Source organism: Loxodonta africana, chromosome 7 (genome assembly GCF_030014295.1).
Source record: "Loxodonta africana isolate mLoxAfr1 chromosome 7, mLoxAfr1.hap2, whole genome shotgun sequence".
Lineage (NCBI taxonomy): Eukaryota > Metazoa > Chordata > Mammalia > Proboscidea > Elephantidae > Loxodonta > Loxodonta africana.
The window spans coordinates 128,958,361-128,981,193 of record NC_087348.1 but is presented as its reverse complement, the minus strand read 5'-3'; the positions used below and the strand labels follow the sequence as shown (position 1 = coordinate 128,981,193).

General features: G+C 37.9%; 1 protein-coding gene across 1 annotated transcript in view; it reads left to right on the top strand.

The window, feature by feature from the left end:
• Positions 1 to 427: 427 nt before the first annotated feature.
• Positions 428 to 22,833, top strand: part of C7H11orf65 (chromosome 7 C11orf65 homolog) — a 54,237-nt gene continuing 31,831 nt past the window's right edge. The window contains exons 1-2 of the mRNA XM_003415617.3: positions 428 to 511; positions 6,859 to 6,951. Of these exons, the coding sequence (XP_003415665.1) occupies positions 428 to 511; positions 6,859 to 6,951 (177 nt within the window). The remainder of the gene's footprint in view (positions 512 to 6,858; positions 6,952 to 22,833) is intronic.

Here is a 22,833-nt window from a genome sequence, read left to right as displayed (position 1 = left end):
GGTGGTGCAATAGCTAAGTGCTCGGCTGCTAACTGAAATTTCGGTGGTTCGAACCCACCAGCAGCTCCATGTGAGAAAAGACCTGGCAATCTGCTCCTGCAAAGATTACAGCCTAGGACACCCTGTGGGGCAATTCCATTCTGTCCTATAGGGTTGCTGTGAGTCGGAATCAACTGGATGACACAAAACAACAATCTTTATGGGAGCAGATTGCCAGGTCTTTTCTCTCATGAAGCTGCTGTTTAGGTGACCAATACTAGGTAACTTTTATTTTTTTAATTAATAAATCTCATTTTCATTATTTCATTTATACAACCCCCTATATAATTTTCATTGAGTTATGTGACAGTTTCATAATGCAACATGTAAAATAATTTTAATTGTATTAAAATTACTCTTTGCTTAATTTTTTTTTTAGAACTTTCAAATGCCATTGCAAGAGAAATTAGATTTTTTTAAGAAACAAGATGCAGCTGCCAGAGTCATTCAGCAGGCCTGGAAACGTTTTCTTGTGAGTTTATCGAAAATTTTTTAGCAGCTTTGCGATATAACTTACGTACCATAAACTTTATCTGTTTAAAATGTACCATTCAGTGGTTTTTAGTATATATACTGAGTTGTATAACCACCTTTCACTTTAAAAGCAGGTATTTTTAAAGTTTCTAAAAGTTACCATTAATTATTTTATTAGCTTCACAAATATTTATAAAGTTCCTGATCTGGGTCATGTACTTTGATAATGGCTAGTATGATGAGAATATCCTAATAAGCACTTTTGGCTTTCACCTCTCAAGGCTATATTTCTTGATTTAGAAATCAAGTTTATGAGCAGATGCTAGAGATAACATCCATTCCTTATTAAATATTTATTGATTACGTAGTCAAAGTTGCATTCAGGGACCTCCAAATCTAAGTCATAAGAAGCCCTACTTCTTCCACATCTGTCTCTTGAAATGCTCACTCTGGGTGAAGCCAGGTACCGTGTAAGAAGTACACCTACCTTGAAATGGCCATGCTATGAGGAATTCCAAGCTAGCCTCATAGAGAGGCTGCCTACAGAGATTGATGATTGGCCAGTCCTAGGTGTTTCAGCTATTCCAGCGCACTTACCAAACTTGTAAGTAAAACTGCTATCTTTACTTGGGAAGCAGATGTGACATGGAAAAACAACCAAGAAACTTGGCTGACAGCTAGAATTGAGGTCCCTGACATATAGCCCCTGTTGAGCCATTCCAGCAGAGACAAGATTTCCCCTACTATCTATGCCCTACAGAATTCGTAACCCATAATATTGTGAGCATAATTAAGTGGTTGTTGTTTTGAAATACTAAGTTTTGGGGTAGTTTGTCATGTAGCAACACATAACCAGCACAGTTACATATTCTTTTTGTTGGGTAACCTAGAGTTTACAATATGCATCCTTGACCGATAAGCAACTATCTTAAGTTTGGGCTTTAACCCATTCCAAAACAATGTAAGAATCTCACAGTGGGTTAACTCCATTTGTCCCCTTTCCTGTTTTGTACTTTTGTTGTCAGATAGTTCACTTAAACTTCTGTTTTAAATCTCAGAAGACATTATTGTTTTTGTTTTAAACAGTTGGTATTCGTTTTTATTTATCTACATATTTACCCTTTTCAGTGCTCTCTATTCCTTCCTCAAATTCTATGCTTCTCTATGGTATTATTTTCCTACAACTTCAGGAATTCCGTATAGTATTTCTTTTAGGGCAGGCTTCCTGTGAAAAATTCTGTCAGCTTTTATTTGTCTGAAAGCATCTTTAGTTCATTTTTATATTCAAAGAGTATTACCACTATGTGTAGAAATCGAGGTTGGCATGTTGTTTCTCTCAGCACCTTAAAGATGCCATTCCATTTTATTCTGGCTTCCATAGTTTCTATTGAACAGTCAAGCATAAGTTTTAGTCTTTCTACTAATAAACACAAATTTATTATCTTAACATTCTAGAGGTTAAAAGCTCAAAATGGTGTCATTGGGTTAATATCAGGATGTTAACAGGGGTGTGTTCTTTCTGGAGGCTTGTAATAGTTTCCTAGGGCTACCATAACAAAGTATCACAGTGGGTGACTTATCAGAATAGAAATTTATTGTTTTACAGTTCTGGCGCCTACTAGTCTCACTTGGGTGTTGACAGGGCCACGTTCTCTCCAAAGGCTCTAGAGGTAGATCCTTTAGATTTCTGCTAGACCTTGGCATTCCTTGGCTTATAGCTACAGCGTAACCCTATTGTCACATGGCCGTTTTTTTCTCTTTCTGTGTCTCTTCCCTTTTATAGTATACTAGTCAAATTGAATTAGGACCCACCCTACTCTGGTATGACTTCATATTATCTTAACTGATAATATCTTCAAAGACATTATTTCCAAACAAGGCCATGTCCATAGGTACCAGGGGTTATGACTTCAACATAAATTTTTTTGGAATATAATTTGTTACCTGATGAGGGTCTGTGCCAGGAGCAGTCGAGCCAATAAAACTTACTCCAAGTCAGAAAAAGTGAGGAAGTTTATTCAGGAGATGCATACATCACTGGGGACCAGCAGCAACACAGGCTGTCTGTATGGAGTCCCAAAGAGCAATTTTACATTAGAGCTTATATAGAATTTTACAAGGGTTAGAAGTGTCTTTGTAGTTACTTGGTCTGAGGTATGCTCAAGAGAAGTTATTCATTACAGGATAGTGAACAAAAATACCTGTCAGACATCTCTTTATTAGGCTAAAGATATACATATCAGATAAAGGGGGCTCTAATTTTCCTGTGGGGGTTGTAAGCCACAGGTGGTCTGACATAATGAAAGGTTATTTGCCAGTTTAAAAGAGAGAACAAAGTCATTAACATTTGATCAAAACAAAGTCATTAACAGAGGTATGTGAAGGAGGGGACAGGCAGAGGAAGGAGAAAAACTTAGAGGGTCATCATGACTTAGGTGTGTCATGTTCTCAGTTGCCCGTTTTGAAATAGGAGAAAACATGCTGGGGAGTATCTGGGGTCCCATAGTTCAATCCATAACAAGGCTTTAGGGAAGAATCAATTTTCTTGCCTTTTCTAGCTACTAGGGGCTGCCAACATTCCTTGGCTCATGGCATTCTTCTATCTCAAAGCCAGTAATAGCCTGTCAGGTCTTTTTCATATTACATCATTCTGACACTAACTTACTTGCCTCTCTCTTTCACTTATAAGGATCCTTGTGATTGATTACTTTGGGACCACTGGGATGATCCAGGATAATCTCCCCATCTCATGGTCTATTAACTAGCAACCTTAATTTCATGTACAATTTTAATCCATCCTTGCCATGTAATATATTCACAGATTCCAGAAACATCTTTTTGGGGGGGTGGCCATCATTCTGCCAACCGTACCACTATATCTTACATTTGCTTGTAGAGAAATGGGGGAGGAAAAAAAGAAAGGAAAATAACTGGGTAATATTTATATAAAATATATACAAGAAATACTTATAAACACTACTTGTTTCTGTAACTAATTATGGGGCTATAGCTGATATTTATAATTTTATTTGTCCACTACCCATTCTATAGCCCCTTTTTCCTCAGCAAGCAGCTTAACTGGTCATGGTTCCTTGCCTGGTTGAGTGAACAAAACCTTCATTTGTAAAAGGTCTAGGCTGTTAGCAGTTCTGCCTATATTGTGTTGTTATAATTTTCCATTAACTTTTTTTTACAGAACACGGGATTACTAAGAGGCATCTCAGAAGATACCCTGAATTCCAGACATAATCCTCGCTACCCTCATTTGTAGCAACAATTCCTTTTCTTCTTGATAGTCGCGATCAATCACCCCAGACAGTACAATAACTGCCTTGTTTTGCCTGCTAGTTCGCTGGCATAAGGAGCCCAAAATGGCCAGGTGGCAGTATCAGCTTCCATTTTAATGGAACTATTAGCTTGTACCTTGGTGGACACATTCCTTAAATGGGAACTTTATATCAACAAGGGCCACAGGTACAAGGACAGGAAGTAAAAATTTCACTAGTGAGTAATCAGAGGTAATATAGTGAGAGAGCCACTTCTATTTCCATTCCTTGATTCCCAGATTCATAAATGCTGGTTGTGGGAAAAATAGCACTGTATACTGGCTGTTGGTTTGGAGCACATGCTACATATATACTATAACTGAGTCTTTAAATGCCATTTTACTATTCTTTCAGGACAATTGGTCTAGGGTAAGGGAGAACAAGGTAAGATCAGTGAATTTCATAAGCATGGACCCATTTCTGTACTTCATGTGCTGTGAGCTGAGTTCCCTGATCAGAAGCAATGCTGTGTGGTATATCATGATAGTGAATAACGCATTCTGAAAGTACACAGATAGTGGTTTATTGTAGAAGCATTGTACACATAGAAGGACAAAGTGTCAATTCTAGTGAGAATAAATGTTGCTACTCCTATAATAGAAATGTCCAAATAATCCATCTGTCCAAGGAAACTCACTGGCTCTCCCTGCTTCCCCCACTGCCTGCCAGGAATGTTGCCACATCAGGGGTTCAGTGTTAGCTTAAACATAAAACCTGCTTTGGCAAATTGGGCACTCAGCAGGGGCAGTAACCAGATATGGTGAGTAGAGGTCCATGTCGAGCCCATGAATAGCCACCATTCCTGCTCCCATGGCCACTTTGGGCCCATTGGGCGAGGAAAGGGGTGGCTGGGGAAAAAGGCTGGATGGCTCCAAAGAATGAGTCATCTTCCCCACCTGATTGTTAAGATTCTCCTCTGCTAAGATTTTTCTTAGATGAGCATTCACATGGGACACAAATATCTTAAACACTGGATGCCCATTTGGAGAGGTCTGTCCACATACTTCTCGCCCGGACCTCTTGTCACCAGTTTTCTAGCCATTTTCTTTCCAAGTCCTTGACCATTTAGCCAAACCATCAATCGCTGCCCATCTGTAGATATGTACCTCTGGCCATATTTCCTATCAGGCACAATATACTACCAGGTGCACTGCTTGGGAAATAGCCCTGGTGGCACAGTGGTTAAGCGCTCAACTGCTGACCAAAAAGTCAGCAGTTCAAACTCACCAGCTGCTCCGCATGAAAAAGATGTGGCAGTCCGCTTTCATAAAGGCTATAGCCTTGGAAACCCTATGGGGCAGTTCTACTCTGTCCTATAGGATCAGAATGAGTAAGAATTAACCTGATAGGAACCAGTTATGGGCGCTGCTTGAGGTCTGCCCGCTGGAAGGATTTTTCTCACCACTGTCCCTCAGGTCCAGCCCTGAGTGAAATTGTAGTATGTATGGAACTTTCTTATGGGTTAACTTTGTTCTTGACCTTTTGAGGCCTGCTAGGACTTAAATTTGACCGATAGAATGTAGAATAAGTGATCTGCATGATTTCTGAAATAAGGCCTTAAGAGATATTGGAACTTCCACTTTTGTTCTCTTGGAACTCTAAAACCTCTATGCTGTGAAGAAGCTCAAGATCAAAGACTATGTGGAGAGAGAGGCCCAACCAACCCAGACGTTCCAATAATCAAGCTGAGGTCCCAGATATTGAAGCATATTAAAGCACCAGCTTCAGCTGATCTAGCAGCTGACTACAGCCACATAAATGAGTCCAAGCAAATCCAACAAAACTGCCATGCCAACCCATAGAAAGTGAGAGATAATAAATGATCATTGCTGTAAGACGCTAAGTTTTGAGGTGGTTTGTTACGTGTCAGTAGGTAACTGATAAAGTAACCTACATATTTAAATCTTCAGATGCAAAACTACCGTACATTTTTCTTGATACTCGATTTGGGCTTTTTCTTGAAGGAAATAAACCTTCCTTTCAGAAAGAATACTGTTTGTGTTGAAGCAGGCTGCACTATCTTCCATAGGCTATTGTAGTGGTCCTTCAATTTGTCATATTGGTGTTACAAATTACTTCTATTTGAATTTATATTTTATATGAGCTAAAAAGAAAAAGGTTTACCAAGAGTTATTAAGGTTTTTTTTTTTGAGGGGTGGGATGGATTTCTCAGGAGAAAGTTGTGGCAGTCTGCTTCCATAAAGATTATGACCTTGGAAACTCCATGGGGCAGTTCTGCTCTGGCATAGGGTTGCCATGAGTTGAAACTGACTCGACAGCACCAAGTTTTTTGGTTCAGAGGGTGGGTTTTGAGGTGGGAAGGAAAAGATTACCAAATAAATAGTTTTTAAAGATAATTGTTTGGGCAAATTTGCACTAATGTAAAAAATGCATAGGGTTTGTCAATCAGTGGAATTATTACAAGCCCGAGAGGGTGCTGTAATGATAATAATAGGTAAGATATTTATTAAGGGCTTTCTTGTTCCAGATGCTGTTCTAAGTGCTTTATAAATATTAACTCATTAGCCACAATCACTTCTATTTTACTGATGAGAAAACTGATCACAGAGAAGTTAAGCAACTTGCTACCCTTCTTGTGCACAATGCTTTTACAAGAACCACTATCTGGGTATTTTCATAATGCTTTATTCACAGCTAATAAGTGCTAACATTAGAACCGAAACAAAGTTATGCCATACTCAGTGCTCTTAACCACTATGCTGTATATACTTTTTCTTAGATTACTCTGGAGAATATACCCAACTGAAGTTGTGAATATTTTAGGTGTCGTTGCTAGTGATGCAATTACAAATTTAAGGTTAACTTCTTTATGAGAACAATACCAATATTACTTGACTTGTCAAAGCTAACCCTGAGTGGATATTTTTTCTAAAATTAGTTTACATACATAAAATCTACTTTATGGTTTTTATTTATCTTTGCCCTACTTAAGCGAAAAGCAATTAGAACTAGAAAAATCTGGTTTGGACCATAAAATATTACGTGTTTGAACCTCTAGGATGTTGCTGTATACAAACACTTTAAAAGTGTGATTAATATAAGAAGACAAGGGGAGCCACATCAAATAGTGAGATATATTAATCCTAAAGAGGTAAGTGCATAATTTATTGATAATTTTTTTCCCTTAAATATGTGTGGCTATTTTATCAGTTTACTGTGCTCATAATTGTTTATTTTTAAAAAACTTTTTAATTAAAGTATTGCATGTATAAAAGTTGATAAAACATGAATGTATAGTCCAATGAATTACCAAAAAGCAAACACCTGTGTAACCATTATCCAGATCAATCTTTCATATGCTAAACCACTCCCTTCATGTGCCCTATAAATTACAGCCAAGCCTTCCTTCCAAAAGATAGCCTCTATTTTGAATTCTAACATTTTGCTTTACTTTTATGTTTTTGAACTATAAATAAATAGAATCCTATAGTATGTTTTTGTGCCTAGCATTGTTCATTCAGTGTTATGTTTGTGTAGCTCAATTTCATTCATTGTTATTAATAGACAGCCTTCCACTTTATGAATATATTACTGTTTATTCATTCAGTCGTGCCACATGGGTGGAACCTGTACGTAGACCAAGAGGCAGTTGAGAGCAAGGGGATACTGCATGATTTAAAATCAAGGAAGGTGTTCCATAGCAGTTTTATTCATAATAGCCCAAAATTAGAGAGAACTCAAATATATATTATAACAGAATTAATAAATAGTGTGCTCAAAAATGGAAACCCTGGTGGCATAGTGGTTAAGTGCTATGGCTGCTAACAAAAGGGTCGGCAGTTCGAATCCACCAGGTGCTCCTTGGAAGCTCTGTGGGGGCAGTTCTGCTCTGTCCTATAGGGTCCCTATGAGTCGGAATTGACGGCACTGGGTTTGGTTTTTTGGTGCTCAAAAATAAATAAATAAATTCTGTAGTCAAAATATGAGCTTGCGTACATCCCACCTGAATTTAGAGACCACCTCAAGAATAGATTTGATGCATTGAACACTAATGACTGACGACCAGACAAGTTGTGGAATAACATCAAGGATGTCATATGTGAAGAAAGTAAGAGGTCATTAAAAAGACAGGAAAAAAAGAAAAGACCAAAGCGGATGTCAGAAGAGACCCTGGAAATGTGCTTGAACGTCAAGTAGCGAAAGCAAAAGGAAGAAATGATGAAGTAAAGAAACTGAACAGAAGATTTCAAAAGGATGGCTTGAGAAGACAAAGTAAAGTATTATAATGAAATGTGCAAAGACCTGGAATTAGAAAGCCAAAAGGGAAGAACACACTTGGCATATCTCAAGCTGAAAGAACCAAAGGAAAACTTCAAGCCTCGAGTAGATATAGTGAAGAATTTGAAAGGGCAAAATATTGAACAACACAGGAAGCATCAAAAGAAGATGGAAGGAATACAGAGAGTCACTATACCAAAAAGAATTGGTTGATGTTGAACCACTTCAGGAGGTAGCATATGATCAAGAACCAATGGTACTGAATGAAGAAGTCCAAGCTGCACTGAAGCAATTGGTGAAAAACAAGACTGCAGGAATTGACAGAATACCAATTGAGATGTTTCAACAAATGGATGGAACACTGGAAGCACTCACTTGTCTATGCTAAGAAATCTGGAAGAGAGCTACCTGGCCAGTCAACTGGAAGAGATCCATATTTGTGCCCATTCCAAAGAAAGGTGATCTAACAGAATGAGGAAATTATTGAACAATATCATTAACATCACACAGAAGTAAAATTTTGCTGAAGAACATTTAAAAGTGGTTGCAGCAGTACACTGACAGGGAACTGCCAGAAATTCAAGATGGATTCAGAAGAAGATGTGGAATGAGGGATATCATTGCTGACGTCAGATGGATCCTGGCTTAAAGCAGAGAACACCAGAAAGATGATTACCTGTGTTTTATTGACTATGCAAAGGCATTCAACTGTGTGGATCATAACAAATTATGGATGACATTACAAAGAATGTGCTCATGAGGAACCTATACATAGACCAAGGGATAGTCGTTTGAACAGAACAAGGGGATACTGCATGGTTTAAAATCAGGAAAGGTGTGCATCAGGATTGTATCCTTTCACCATACTTATTCAATTTGTATGCTGAGCAACTAATCTGAGAAGCTGGGCTATATGAAGAAAAACAGGATATCAGGATTGGAGAAAGACTCATTAACAACCTGCGTTATGCAGATGACACAACCTGGGTTGTTGAAAATGAAGAGGACTTGAAGCACTTACTGAAGAAGATCAAAGGCCACAGCCTTCAATGTGGATTACACCTTAAATAAAGAAAACAAAATCCTCACAAGTGGATCAATAAACAGCATGATGATAAGCAGAGAAAAGATTGAATTTGTGAAGGATTTTATTTTCCTTGGATCCACAATCAACATCCATGGAAGGAGCAGTCAGGAAATCAAATAATGTATTGCATTGGGCAAATCTGCTGCAAAGGACCTGTTTTTTGTTGTTTTTTTTTTTTTTAATTTTAAATTGTACTTTAAGTGAAAGTTTACAGCTCAAGTTAATTTCTCATACAAAAATTTATACACACATTATTATGTGGCCCTGGTTGTTATGCCTATAATGTGACAGCACACTCCCTCCTTTCCACCCCAGATTTCCCATGTCCATCCAACCAGATCCTATCCCTTTCTGCCTTCTCATCTCACCTCCAAACATTTAGTCTTGTATATCTACTTGAACTAAGAAACAGTCTTCACTAGTGTCATTTTATGTCTCATAGTCCAGTCTAGTCTTTGTCTGAAGAGTTGGAATGGTTTTAGCTCTGGGCTAACAGAGAGTCTGGGGGCCATGCCTTCTGGGGTTCATCCAGTCTCAGCCAGACCATTAAATCTGGCCTTTTTACAAGAATTTGAGCTCTGCACCCCACTTTTCTCCTACTCAGTCAGGGACTTTCTGTTGTGTTCCCTGTCAGGGCAGTCATTGGTGGTAGCCAGGCACCATCTAGTTCTTCTGGTCTCAGGCTGATGGGGTCTCTTTATGTGGCCCTTTTTGTCTCTTAGGCTAGCATTTTCCTTTTGTCTTTGGTGTTCTTTATTCTCCTTTGCTCCAGGTGGGTTGAGGCCAATTGATGCATCTTAGATGGTTGCTCACTAGCTTTTTAAGACCCCAGATGCCACTCGCCAAAGCAGGATGCAGAACTTTTAATAAACTTTGTTATACCAATTGACCTAGGTATCTCCTGAAACCATGGTCCCCAGACCCCCACCCCTGCTGCTCTGTCCCTTGAAGTGTTTGGTTGTGTTCAGGAAACTTCTTAGCTTTTGGTTTAGTCCAGTTGTGCTGCATTCCCTTATATTGTGTGTTGTTCTTCCCTTCATCTAAGATAAATCTTGTCTACTATCTAGTTTGTGAATCAAAGGACCTCTCTTTAAAATGTTAAAAAGCAAAGATGTCACTTTGAAGACTAAGGTATGCCTGACCCAAGCCATGGTATTTTCAATTGCCTAATATGCATGTGAAACCTGGACAGTGAATAAGGAAGATAAAAAAGAATTGATGCCTTTGAATTATGGTTTTGATGAAGAATACTGAATGTACCATGGATTGCCAGAAGAACGAACAAGTCTGACTTGGAAGAAACACAGTCAGAGTGCTCCAGGGAAGTAAGGATGGCAAGCTTTCATCTCACATACTTTGGACATGTTATCAGGGGGAACCAGTCCCTGGAGAAGGACATCATACTGGGTAAAGTAGAGGGTCAGTGAAAAAGACAAAGACCTTCGGCAAGATTGATCAACACAGTGGCTGCAAAAATTGGCTCAAACACAGTAACGATTATGAGGATGGTGCAGGACCAGGCAGTGTTTCATTCTTTTGTACATAGGGTCACCATGAAGCGGAACCAACTTGACGGCACCTAAGAACAACAACGATTCATTTGACAGTTTATTAAAATTTGGATTATTTCCAATTTGGAGCTATTATAAAGACTACTGCCAGGAATATCACATTTGTGCTTCCTGGTGCACATGTGCGTGCATTTCTTTTGGTTTCTACTCCACCTAGAACTGCAGTTGCTGAGAAGATGGGATATCTTTAACTCTAGGAGATAATGCCAAACTATTTTCTGAAGGTATTATACTAATTTATATTCCCACAATCTCTTTGCTGCTTAGATTTGCCTCGCCCACACTGGCTGGCTCCATCAGTGCCATTGTTTGTTACTGGCATTGCATTTTTTGGCTTCTTTTGGTTTCCTCCCAGCCTCTCATCACCTCCCTCTCCTTTCTCTCCAACTCCTGGCTCTGTGTGCTAGCTTTGCTTCTTCTTGAAAGGTGGTGAAATGCTACTCAGCTGGAGAACTGCTTCCCCAGACAGCACTGCCATGCTGATGGAATCCCTAGAGCTTTTTTTTTCTCTCTCTCTCTCTTTATGGTTTTGTTCTGTTTGTTTTCTTTTTCTCTTCATGGCTTGGGAGGCCCTTCTAATCAGACTGTGCTGCATGGCCTGGGACTTACTTTCCCGGTCTTTGCAGCCCCACTAGTGGCATCCCTGGGGGCTTTTCTTTTCTTTTTGTTCTAATTTTTATTATTTTATTTTCTTTTTCTCTTTTTCCTTTATGTTTTTCTCAATTTTCTGGTTTCTTGTCTCTCCATTCCAATGCAAGCTCCCTTAACACTCTTTTGTTTCTTTTTGTTTGTTTGCTTGTTTGTTTTTGGCTTCTGTTTCTCTCCTCTCTTCTTTCCCATACCCATCTTAGCTCCACACATCACAGTCTCCCCACTCCTTCCTGCTTACCTGCACTGTGCAGTGAACATCACACCCCCAAGCAGCACAGGCATGGCTACAGGAACCTGCCCTGCACTGATTACCAGCCCACCCTGTCAGCTCTAGTATGTGCCACAAACAACCCATACTAGCCCCTCCCCTTCAGCTGGACCTGCCCTGCTTCACCATAGCTGAGTGACTGGACCTGACCATTGGAAAAGGAGATGAAAATTATCATTGTGCTATAGACAAGCAAACAACAAAGAATGCACAGCCCGCTTGCTCAGGCATAACCAAATAAAACAAAAAAGCAGGATGAAACAAACAAATATACAATTAATAAATGAAGAAAATAACTACTGAATGTCCCAAAGATAGCAGACAATATCAAAATGTATTAAAAAAACAGGACAGGATCGTTCCAGTAGGCATCCAAAATAAAACACCAGATGACTTTTCAGTAAAAGAAAAGACTCTAGAACCACCTCATGAGGAATTCAAATCTCTAATAATCAGAGCTATCTAAGAATTGAAGCAAAAAGCAGACAAAAATGAGAAAAAAATAGACAAATTCATGGAAAAGGCAAATGCATGGAAAATACAGACAAAAAAATGGAATCAATTCAGGAAAAAAAAATACAGCAACAAAATGCCAAAATAAATTCACAACTAAAAAAAAAAATTAGAAATCCGAAAGATCAACAACAAGATTTCAAAAGTGGACAGTGTCATAGAAGGGCTGAGGAGTAGGTTTGAAACAGTGGAAGACAGGATCAGCAAAATTGAGGACAAACACTTGGATACAGCTTTGAGGAGGAAACAGAAAAAAACAACAAAGAAAAATGAAGAAACACTGAGAATTATGTGGGATACAATCAAAAGCAAAAATTTTCGAGTGATCGAAGTTCCAGAACAGGGAGAAAATGGAAAATACGGGGAGGATCATTGAAGAATCACTGACAGAAGACTTCCCTGATATCGTGAAAGATGAAAAAGTGACCATACAAGAAGCTCAACGAACCCCACAGAGGATAGAATCCAAAAGAAAATCACCAAGGCATATCATAATCATAGTCACTAAAACTGAAGACAAAGAAAGAATCCTGAGAGCAGCTCAAGAAAAATGAAAAGTCACATACAGAGGGGAAACAATAATACTAAGTCTAATTACTCAGCAGAAACCATGTAGGCGAGCAGGCAATGGGATGACATATATAAAACCTTGAAAGAAAAATATTGCCAACCAAAAATAATATGTCCTGCAAAACTCACGTTCAAATATGATGGTAAAATTAGGACATTTCCAGATAAACAGAAATTAAGGGAATATGAAAAACCAAACCAAACTTGCAAATTATTAAAGGGAGTTTGAGAAGAAACAACATGGGACTATAGCCTGAACCTGGGACACAAGATCGTACCAGCCCAGATACGAACCTAGAAAATGAACTCTCAAGGACTATCCAAAATCAAAAGCATTACAAGGAACCAAAAAAAAAAAAAAAACCAGTGCCATCGAGTCAATTCCGACTCATAGCGACTCTGTAGGACAGAGTAGAACTGCCCCATAGAGTTTCCAAGGAGCTCTTGGTGGATTCAAACTGCTGACCCTTTGGTTAGTAGCCGCAGAACTTAACCAGTACACCACCAGGGTTTCCAACAAGGAACCAGAGAGGTTAATTTGTAAATGACAACAATGTCAGAACAATAAAAGAGTGGATAAACAGTGTAGGCATAGAACTTTCTAATGGAGAGGAAGGCAAAGCTATACCAAGTAATAATAGCCTGGTTCAAACCTGGGAAGATAAAGGTAAATTTCAAGGTAACCACAAAGAAAGTTAACAAACCTACTCATCAAAATAAAGAAGAAAAACATAAAGTTTCAGTAAAAACAAAATCTACAAAAACAAAAGAAATGAAAAATGTTCACAAACAAAAGGAATTCAGCACAGGAGAGTAAGAGAAACAAAGAAATCGTCAGCACCACAAAAAAAAAGCACTGTAAAATTACAGCAGTAAACTCACACCTATTAATAATTACACTGAACATAAATGGCCTAAATGCACCCATAAAGAGACAGAGAGTGACAGAATGGATAAAAACAAAACAAAACAAAACAGAATCCATCATATGCTGTCTACAAGAGACACATCTTAGAAACAAAGACAAAAATTTATTAAAAATCAAAGGGTAGAAAAAATATATATGAAGCAAACAGCTACCAAAAAAGAGCAGGAGTGGCAATACTAATCTCAAATAAAATAGACTTTGAAACAAAAACCACCATAAAAAAAACAAAGAGGGGCACTATATAATGATCAAAGGGACAATCCATCAGGAAGACTTAACCATAATAAACAGCTATGCATCCAATGACAGGAATCTAAAATACATAAAACAAGTGTAACAGCACTGAAAAAAGAAATTTATGATTCCACAGTAATAGTAGGACACTTCAACACACCACTCTCGGTAAAGGACAGAATATCTAGAAAGAAACTCAACAAAGATACAGAAGAGCTAAAGGACACAATTAGCTAACTTGACCTCATAAACGTACACAGAACACTCCACCCATCAGCTGCAAAGTACACATTCTTTTCCAACGCACATGGAACATTCTCCACAATAGACCACATCTTAGGCCACAGAGCAACCCTCAACAAAATCCAAAACATTGAGATAATACAAAGTATCTTTTCTGACCACAACACCATCAAGGTAGAAATTAACAACAGGAAGAGACCCAAAAGCAAGGAAAAAAAATCAGTTACATGAAAACTGAATAATACCCTCCTTAAAAACCAAGGGGTAATAGAAGAAATCAGAGATGCAATAAAAAAATTCCTAGAATCAAATGAGAATGAAAACCAAAAGCTTTGGGGCAGAGCGAAGGCACTCCTCAGAGGTCAATTTATAGCAATAGATGCACACATCAAAAAAGAAGAAAGGGGCAAAATCAAAGCATTAGCTACAAAACTTGAACAAACATAAAACAGCAAAAAAAAAAAAAAAGCCCACAGTCATGAGAAGAAAGGAAATAATAAAGATCAGAGCAGAAATAAATAGAGGATAGAAAAACAGTAAAAAGAATGAACAAAACCAAAAGTTGGTTCTTTGAAAGGATCAACAAAATCAAAAAACCACTGGGCAAACTGACAAAAGGAAAACAGGAGAGGACACAAATAACCCAAATAAGAAATGAAATGGAGGATATTACAACAGACCCAAATGAGATAAAAAGGATCATAATAGAGTATTATAAAAAACTATACTCGAACAAATTTGAAAATCTAGAGGAAATGGACAAATTTCTAGAAACATACTATCCAAACTAACAAAAAATGATGCTGAAAATCTGAACAGACCCATAACAAAAGAAGAGATTGAAAAGGTAATAAAAAAACTCCCAAAGAAAAAAGCCCCGGCCCAGATGGCTTCACTGGAGAATTATACTAAACATTCAGAGAAGAGCTTATCCAAGTACTACTCAAACTATTTCAGAACATAGAAAAGGAAATGATACTTCTGAATTCATTCTATGAAGCCAACATAACCCTGATACCAAAAACAGGTAAAGACACCACAAAAAAAGAAAATTACAGACCAATATCTCTCATGAATATAGATGCAAAAATCCTTTAAAAAATTCTAACCAATACAATTGAGTATCATATCAAAAAAATAATATGCCACAATCAAGTAGGATTCATACTAGGTATGCAAGAATGGTTCAGTATTAGAAAATCCATCAATGTAATCCACCACATAAATGAAAGAAAAGAATCACATGATCATCTCAATCGACACAGAAAAGGCATTCAACAAAGTCCAACACCCATTCCTGATAAAAAAAACTCTCAATAAAATAGGTGTAGAAGGGAATTTCCTCAATATAAAAACCAACAGCCAACGTCATTCTTACTGGAGATAGGCTGAAAACATTCCCCTTGAGAATAGGAACAAGACAAGACACCACCCCTATTTAACATTCTCCTGGAATTTTTGGCTAGAGCATTAAGACAAGAAAAATATGAAATAAAGGGCATCCAAATCGGTAATACAGAAGTTAAACTGTTAACTGTCCCTATTTGTGGATGATATGATACTATACCTAAAAATAACGCAAAAGACTCCATGAGAAAACTACTGGAACTAATAGAAAGGTTCAGCAGGATAGTAGGATACAAGATAACATACAAAAATCAGTTGATTCTTATACACCAATAAAGAGAATAATGAAGAGGAGATCAGGAAAATAATACTATTTATAATAGTCCCTAAAAAAGTAAAATACTTAGGAATAAATATAACCAGGGATGTAAAAGACCTATACAAAGAAAACTACAAAACACTACTGCAAGAAACCAAGAGATCTACATAAATGGAAAAACACATCATGCTCATGGATAGGTAGACTCAGCATTGTGAAAATGACAATTCCACCCTCTCGTAACCATCAAAGAATATTTTCTGTATGGTTAAACTATTTCTCGAGTTCTTATAATAGTGGTCTTATACAATATTTGTCCTTTTGCAACTAATTTCACTCAGCATAATGCCTTCTAGATTCCTCCATGTTATGAAATGATTCACGGTTTTATCATTGTTCTTTATCGATGCATAGTATTCCATTGTGTGAATATACCACAATTTATATACCCATTCATCCGTTGATAGGCGCCTTGGTTGCTTCCATCTTTTTGCTATTGTAAACAGTGCTGCAGTGAACATGGCTGTGCATATATCTGTTCGTGTAAAGGCTCTTATTTCTCTAGGATATATTCCAAGGAGTGGGATTGCTGGATCCTATGGTGGTTCTATTTCTAGCTTTTTGAGGAAGCGCCAAATCAGTTTCCAAAGTGGTTGTATCATTTCACATTCCCACCAGCAGTGTATAAGCGTTCCAGACTCTCCAGAACCTCTCCAACATTTATTATTTTGTTGGAGTGAGATGGAATCTCATTGTAGGTTTGATTTGCATTTCTCTAATGGGTAATGATTGTGAGCATTTCCTCATGTATCTGTTAGCTACCTGAATGTCTTCCTTAGTGAAGTGCCTATTCATATCTTTTGCCCATTTTTTAATTAGGTTATTTGTCTTTTTGTTGTTGAGTTTTTGCAATATCATGTAGATTTTAGAGATCAGGCGCTGATCGCAAATGTCATAGCTAAAAACTTTTTCCCAGTCTGTAGGTAATCTTTTTACTTCCCTGGTGAAGCCTTTGCATGACCATAAGTATTTAATTTTTAGGAGCTCCCAGTTATCTAGTTTCTCTAATGCATTGTTGGTAATGTTTTCTATACTGTTTATGCCATGTATTAGGGCTCCTAACGTTGTCCCTATTTTTTCTTCCATGATCTTTATCGTTTTAGATTTTGTAGTTAGGTCTTTGATCCATTTTGAGTTCGTTTTTGTGCATGGTGTGAGGTATCGGTCTTGTTTCATTTTTTGCAGGTGGATATCCAGTTATGCCAGCATCATTTGTTAAAAAGACTGTCTTTTCCCCATTTAACTGACTTTGGGCCTTTGTCAAATATCAACTGCTCATGTGTGGATGGATTTATGTCTGGATTCTCAATTCTGTTCCACTGGTCTTTGTATCTGTTGTTGTACCAGTACCAGGCTGTTTTGATTACTGTGGCGGTATAATAGGTTTTAAAATCAGGTAGAGTGAGGCTTCCACTTTGTGCTTCTTTTTCAGTAATGCTTCGATTACCTGGGGCCTTTTTCCCTTCCATATGAAGTTGGTGATTTTTTCCCCCATCTCACTAAAAAATATCGTTGGAATTTGGATCGGAATTGCATTGTATCTATAGATACAAAAGAGGAAGAGAAGGAAAATTCCTCAACATAATAAAGGACATTTATACAAAGCCAAAAGCCAACATCATCCTAAATGGAGACAGTCTGGGAGCATTCCCCTTGAGAATGGGAACTAGACAAGAATGCCCTTTATCACCACTCTTATTCAACATTGTGATAGAGAAATAAAGGGCATCCAGATTGGTAAGGAAGAAGTAAAAGCATCTCTATTTACAGATGACATGATCTTATACATAAAAACCCTAAAGAATCCTCAAGAAAACTACTGAAACTAATAGAAGAGATCTACAGATCTATGGAAACCCTGGTGGTGTAGTGGTTAAGTGCTGCGGCTGCTAACCAAAGGGTCGTCAGTTCAAATCCACCAGGCGCTCCTTGGAAACTCTATGGGGCAGTTCTACTCTGTCCTATAGGGTTGCTATGAGTCGGAATTGACTCGACAGCACTGGGTTTGGTTTTGGTATAGATCTATAGATTGCTTTTGGAGGAATAGACATTTTTACAATGTTAAGTCTTCCTATCCATGAGCAAGGTATGTGTTTCCACTTATGTAGGTCTGTTTTGGTTTCTTGCAGTAGTGTCCTGTAGTTTTCTTTGTATTGGTCTTTTACATCTCTGGTAAGACTTATTGCTAAGTATTTTATCTTCTTGGGGGCTATTGTAAATGGTATTGATTTGGTGATTTCCTCTTCGATGTTGTTTTTATTGGTGTAGAGGAATCCAACTGGTTTTTGTATGTTTATCTAGTATACTGATGCTCTGCTGAACAAGGGAAAGATTAGGCCAAAGTACTAATAGACTACATCTACCATGGCCTCCAGCAGACTGTGTGGCACAGCTATATGGTGCCTGGTTATCACCACTGAGTGCCCTGACTGGGATCACAATAGAGGGTCCCAGATAGACCTGGAGAAAAATGTAGAACAAAATTCTAACTCACAATAAAAGACCAGACTTAGTGGCCTGACAGAGACTGGAGAAATCCAGAGAGTATGGCCCCCACATACCCTTTTAGCTCAGTAATGAAGTCACTCCCGTGGTTCACCCTTTAGCCAAAGATTAGACAGGCTTATAAAACAAAACGAGACTAAAGGGGCACACTACAGGAAAGCTAGTAATAGGGAATCCAAGGTTGAGAAGGGAGAGTGTTGACATGTTGTGGGGTTCTTAACCAACGTCATAAAATAGTATGTGTTCTGTTTAATGAGAAACTAGTTCTGTAAACTTTCATCTAAAGTGCAAGAAAAAAAAAGATCAAAATAGATCATATGCTGAGACTTAAAGTAAGTCATAACAAATTTCAAAGGGTTAAAACCATAGATAATATTCTCTAATCTCAGTGGAATTAAGCTAGAAATTAATAAGATTAAAAGAACTAGGAGATCACCAAATATTTGAAAATTAAGCAACATGATATTAAATAACTCATGGGTTAAAAAACAAATCAGTACAAATATTAGAAAAATTAAAAAAAAATTTTATTGTGCTTCAAGTGAAAGTTTACTAATCAAGTCAGTCTCTCACACAAAAACGTATATATACCTTGCTACATACTCCCAATTGCTCTTCCCCTAATGAGACAGCCCGCTCCCTCCTTCCACTCTCTCTTTTTGTATTCATTCTGCTAGCTTCTAACCACCTCTACCCTCTCATCTGTGCTCCAGACAGGAGATCCAAACACAGTCTCAAGTGTCCACCTGATCCAAGAAGCTCACTCCTCTCCAGCATCCTTCTCCATCCCATTGTCCAGTCCAATCCATGTCTGTAGAGTTGGCTTTGGGAATGGTTCCTGTCCTGGGCCAACAGAAGCTCTGGGGGCCATGACCACCAGGGTCCTTCTAGCCTCAGTCAGACCATTAAGTCTGGTCTGTATATGAGAATTTGGGGTCTGCATCCGACTGCTCTCCTGCTCCCTCAGGGGTTCTCTGTTGTGTTGCATCTCAGGGTAGTCATTGGTTGTAGCTAGGTACCATCTAGTTCTTCTGGTCCCAGGCTGATGTAGTCTCTGGTTTATGTGGCCCTTTTTTTTCCTGTCTTTTGGGCTCGTAATTACCTTGTGTCCTTGGTGTTCTTCATTTTCCTTTGGTCTAGGTGGGTTAAGACCAATTGATGCATCTTAGATGGCCGCTTGCTAGCGTTTAAGGCCCCAGATGTAGAAAGTATTTTTAACTGCGTAATGATAAAATTATACATATCAAAGCTTGTGAAATGCAGGTAAAGTAGAGCTCAGAGGGAAGTAAAGAACGTTGAAAAATCAACTCACCAAGCTTCCACCTCCACAATCTAGAAAAAGATAATTAAATTAAAACCAAAGATAGTAAAAAGAAGGAAATAATAAAGAAAAAATAAGAAATCAATGAATAAAAATTAGAAGTTAAATTGAAAAAATGAGCAAAGCCAGTTGGTTCTTTGAATAGAGTAATAAAATTCAGAAACCCCTGTCAAAACTGATATATCCCAAAGGCTGGTAAGTATGTGAAAATGTACTCAATTTTGTTAGCCATCAAGGAAATAATTAAAATCATAATGAGCTACCATAACACCCCTACCAGAATGTCTAAAATGTATAAAGGATTGATAATAGCTAGTTTTGGTAAGATGTGGAACAATCAGAATTCTCATATATTGCTGGTAAATCGGTACAGAACCCTTCAGAAAACTCTTTGGTAGTATGTAGTACAGTGAATCATACATAGAATCCATTTCCTTTCATATTCTACTCCTGAGTATATAACCAAGAGAAATAAATGCTAGAACCCACCAGAAGACATATACAAATCTATTGCATGGAAAAGAAATATAGTTTGGTATGATTTTTCCACTTACCAAATAATCTGTTTACTTAGTGGATGTCCATTCAATATTAACTCCTTAGGTCTTTTTTTTTTTTTTCTTAATATTTTATTGTGCTTTAGGTGAAATTCTGCATAGCAAATTAGGTTCCCGCCTAACAATTTTTATACAAATTCTTGCATGACATTGGTTACAGTTTTCACAATGTGTCAGTGTTTTCATTATTTCCATTTTGTTTGTTGTTTCCACTGATGTGTCTTTCCTGCCCCTCCTTGCCTTCTCATCTTTGCTTTTGGGTAAATTTTGGCCCTTTGGTCTCATATAGTTGATTGTTTAAGGGAGCAGCACATTATTCAAGAGTGATGTTTGTCTTATAACCAAAACAAAAAAACCCCACCCAAACCCATTATCGTTCAGCCAATTCCAACTCATAGTGACCCTATAGGACAGAGTAGAACTGCCCCATAGGGTTTCCAAAGAGCAGGTGGTAGATTCAAACTGCCAACCTTTTGGTAAGTAGCCATAGCTCTTAACCACTACGCCACCAGGGCTCCATTCGTTTCATATGCCAGTCTATGATTTGGCTGAAAGGTGACCTCTGGGAGTGGCTTTAGTTCTAGGTTCAGTGGGTATCTTAGGGCAATAGTCTCAAGGGTTCCTCTCATCCCTATTGGTCCAGTAAGTCTGGACTTTTTTTAGAAATTTGAGTTTCCTTCTACATTTTTTTCTATTGTGTCCCTGGAAGGGTTAATAATGGTGGCTTGCATGTTACTGTGATACTGGAAGCTATGCCACCGGTATTTCAAATACCAGCAGGGTCATCAATGGTGGACAGGTTTCAGCAGAGCTTCCAGATTAAGGCAGACTGAACATAAAGATCTGACAATCTACTTCTAAAAAAAAAAAAAATTGGCCAGTGAAAGCCTTATGAATAGCAGCAGAATATGTCTGATTTGGTGCCGAAAAAAGAGGCCCCCAAGTTGGAAAGCACTCAAAATACAATTGTGAAAGAGCTGCCCCCTCAAAGTAGAGTTGACCTTAATAATGTGGATGTAGTAAAGCTTTTGGGACCTTCATTTGCTGATATGGCAAGACTAAAACTGAAAAGAAATAGCTGCAAATATCCATTAATAATTGGAGCATGAAATGTACGAAGTATGAATCTAGGAAAATTGGAGGTCGTCAAAAATGAAATTGAACTCACAAAGATCAATATCCTAGGCATTAGTTAGCTGAAATGAACTGGTATTGGCCATTTTGAATCAGACAATCATAAGGTCTACTATGCCAGAAATAACAAATTTAAGAGGAATGGCATTGCATTCATCATCAAAAAGAACATTTCAAGATCTATCCTGAAGTACAACATTGTCAGTGGTAGGATATTGAAGGATTTGAAAATATCCATATGCCTACAAGGAAGACCAGTTAATAGGAATATTATTCAAATTTGCAAGAAACCCCTAATGCCAAAAATGAAGAAATTGAAGATTTTTACCAACTTCTGCAGTCTGAAATTGATCAAACATGCGATCAGGATGCACTAATAATTACTGGTGATTGGAATGCAAAAGTTGAAAACAGAAGAAGGAGCAGTAGTTGGAAAATGGTGATAGAAATGACACCAGAGATCACATGATAGAGTTTTGCAAGACCAAAGACTTATTTGTTGCAAATATCTTTTTTCAACAACATAAACAGCAGTTATATACATGGACCTCGCCAGGTGGGATACGGAGGAATTAAATCGACTATATCTGTGGAAAGAGTTGATGGAGAAGTTCAATATCATCAGTCAGAATAAGGCCAGTGGCTGACTGCAGAATAGACCATCAATTGCTCATGTGCAAGTTCAAGTTGAAGTTGACAAAAATAAAAACAAGTCCATGAGAGCCAAAGTATGACCTTGAGTATATCACACCTGAATTTAGAGACCATCTCAAGAATAGATTTGACACACTGAACACTAATGATCGAAGACCAGAGGAGCTGTGGGATGGCATCAAGGACATCATAAATGAAGAAAGCAAAAGGTCGTCAAAAAGACAGGAAGAAAAAAAAGACCAAAATGGATGTCAGAAAGGACTCTGAAACTTGCTCCTTAATGTAGGGTAGCTAAAGTGAAAGGAAGAAATGGTGAAGTAAAAGAGCTGAACAGAAAATTTCAAAGGGCAGCTCAAGAAGACAAAGTAAAGTATTTTAATGAAATGTGCAGAGACCTGGATTAGAAAATCAAAAGGGAAGAACATGCTCAGCATTTTTTGATCTGAAAGAACTGAAAAAAAAAAAAAATTCAAGCCTTTAGTAGAAATATTGAAGAATTCTGTGGGGAAAATATTGAATGATGCAGGAAGCATCAAAAAAAGATGGAAGGAATACACAGTCACTGTACCAAAAAAAATTGGATGATGTTTAACCATTTCAGGAGGTAGCATGTGATCAAAACCAGTGGCATTGAAGGAACTAGTCCAAGCTGCACTGAAGATAATGGTGAAAAGCAAGGCTCCAGGAATTGATGGAATACCAATTGAGATGTTTCAACAAACAGATGCAACACTGGAAACACTCACTTGTCTATGTCAAGATATTTGGAAGACAGCTAACTGGTCAACCAACT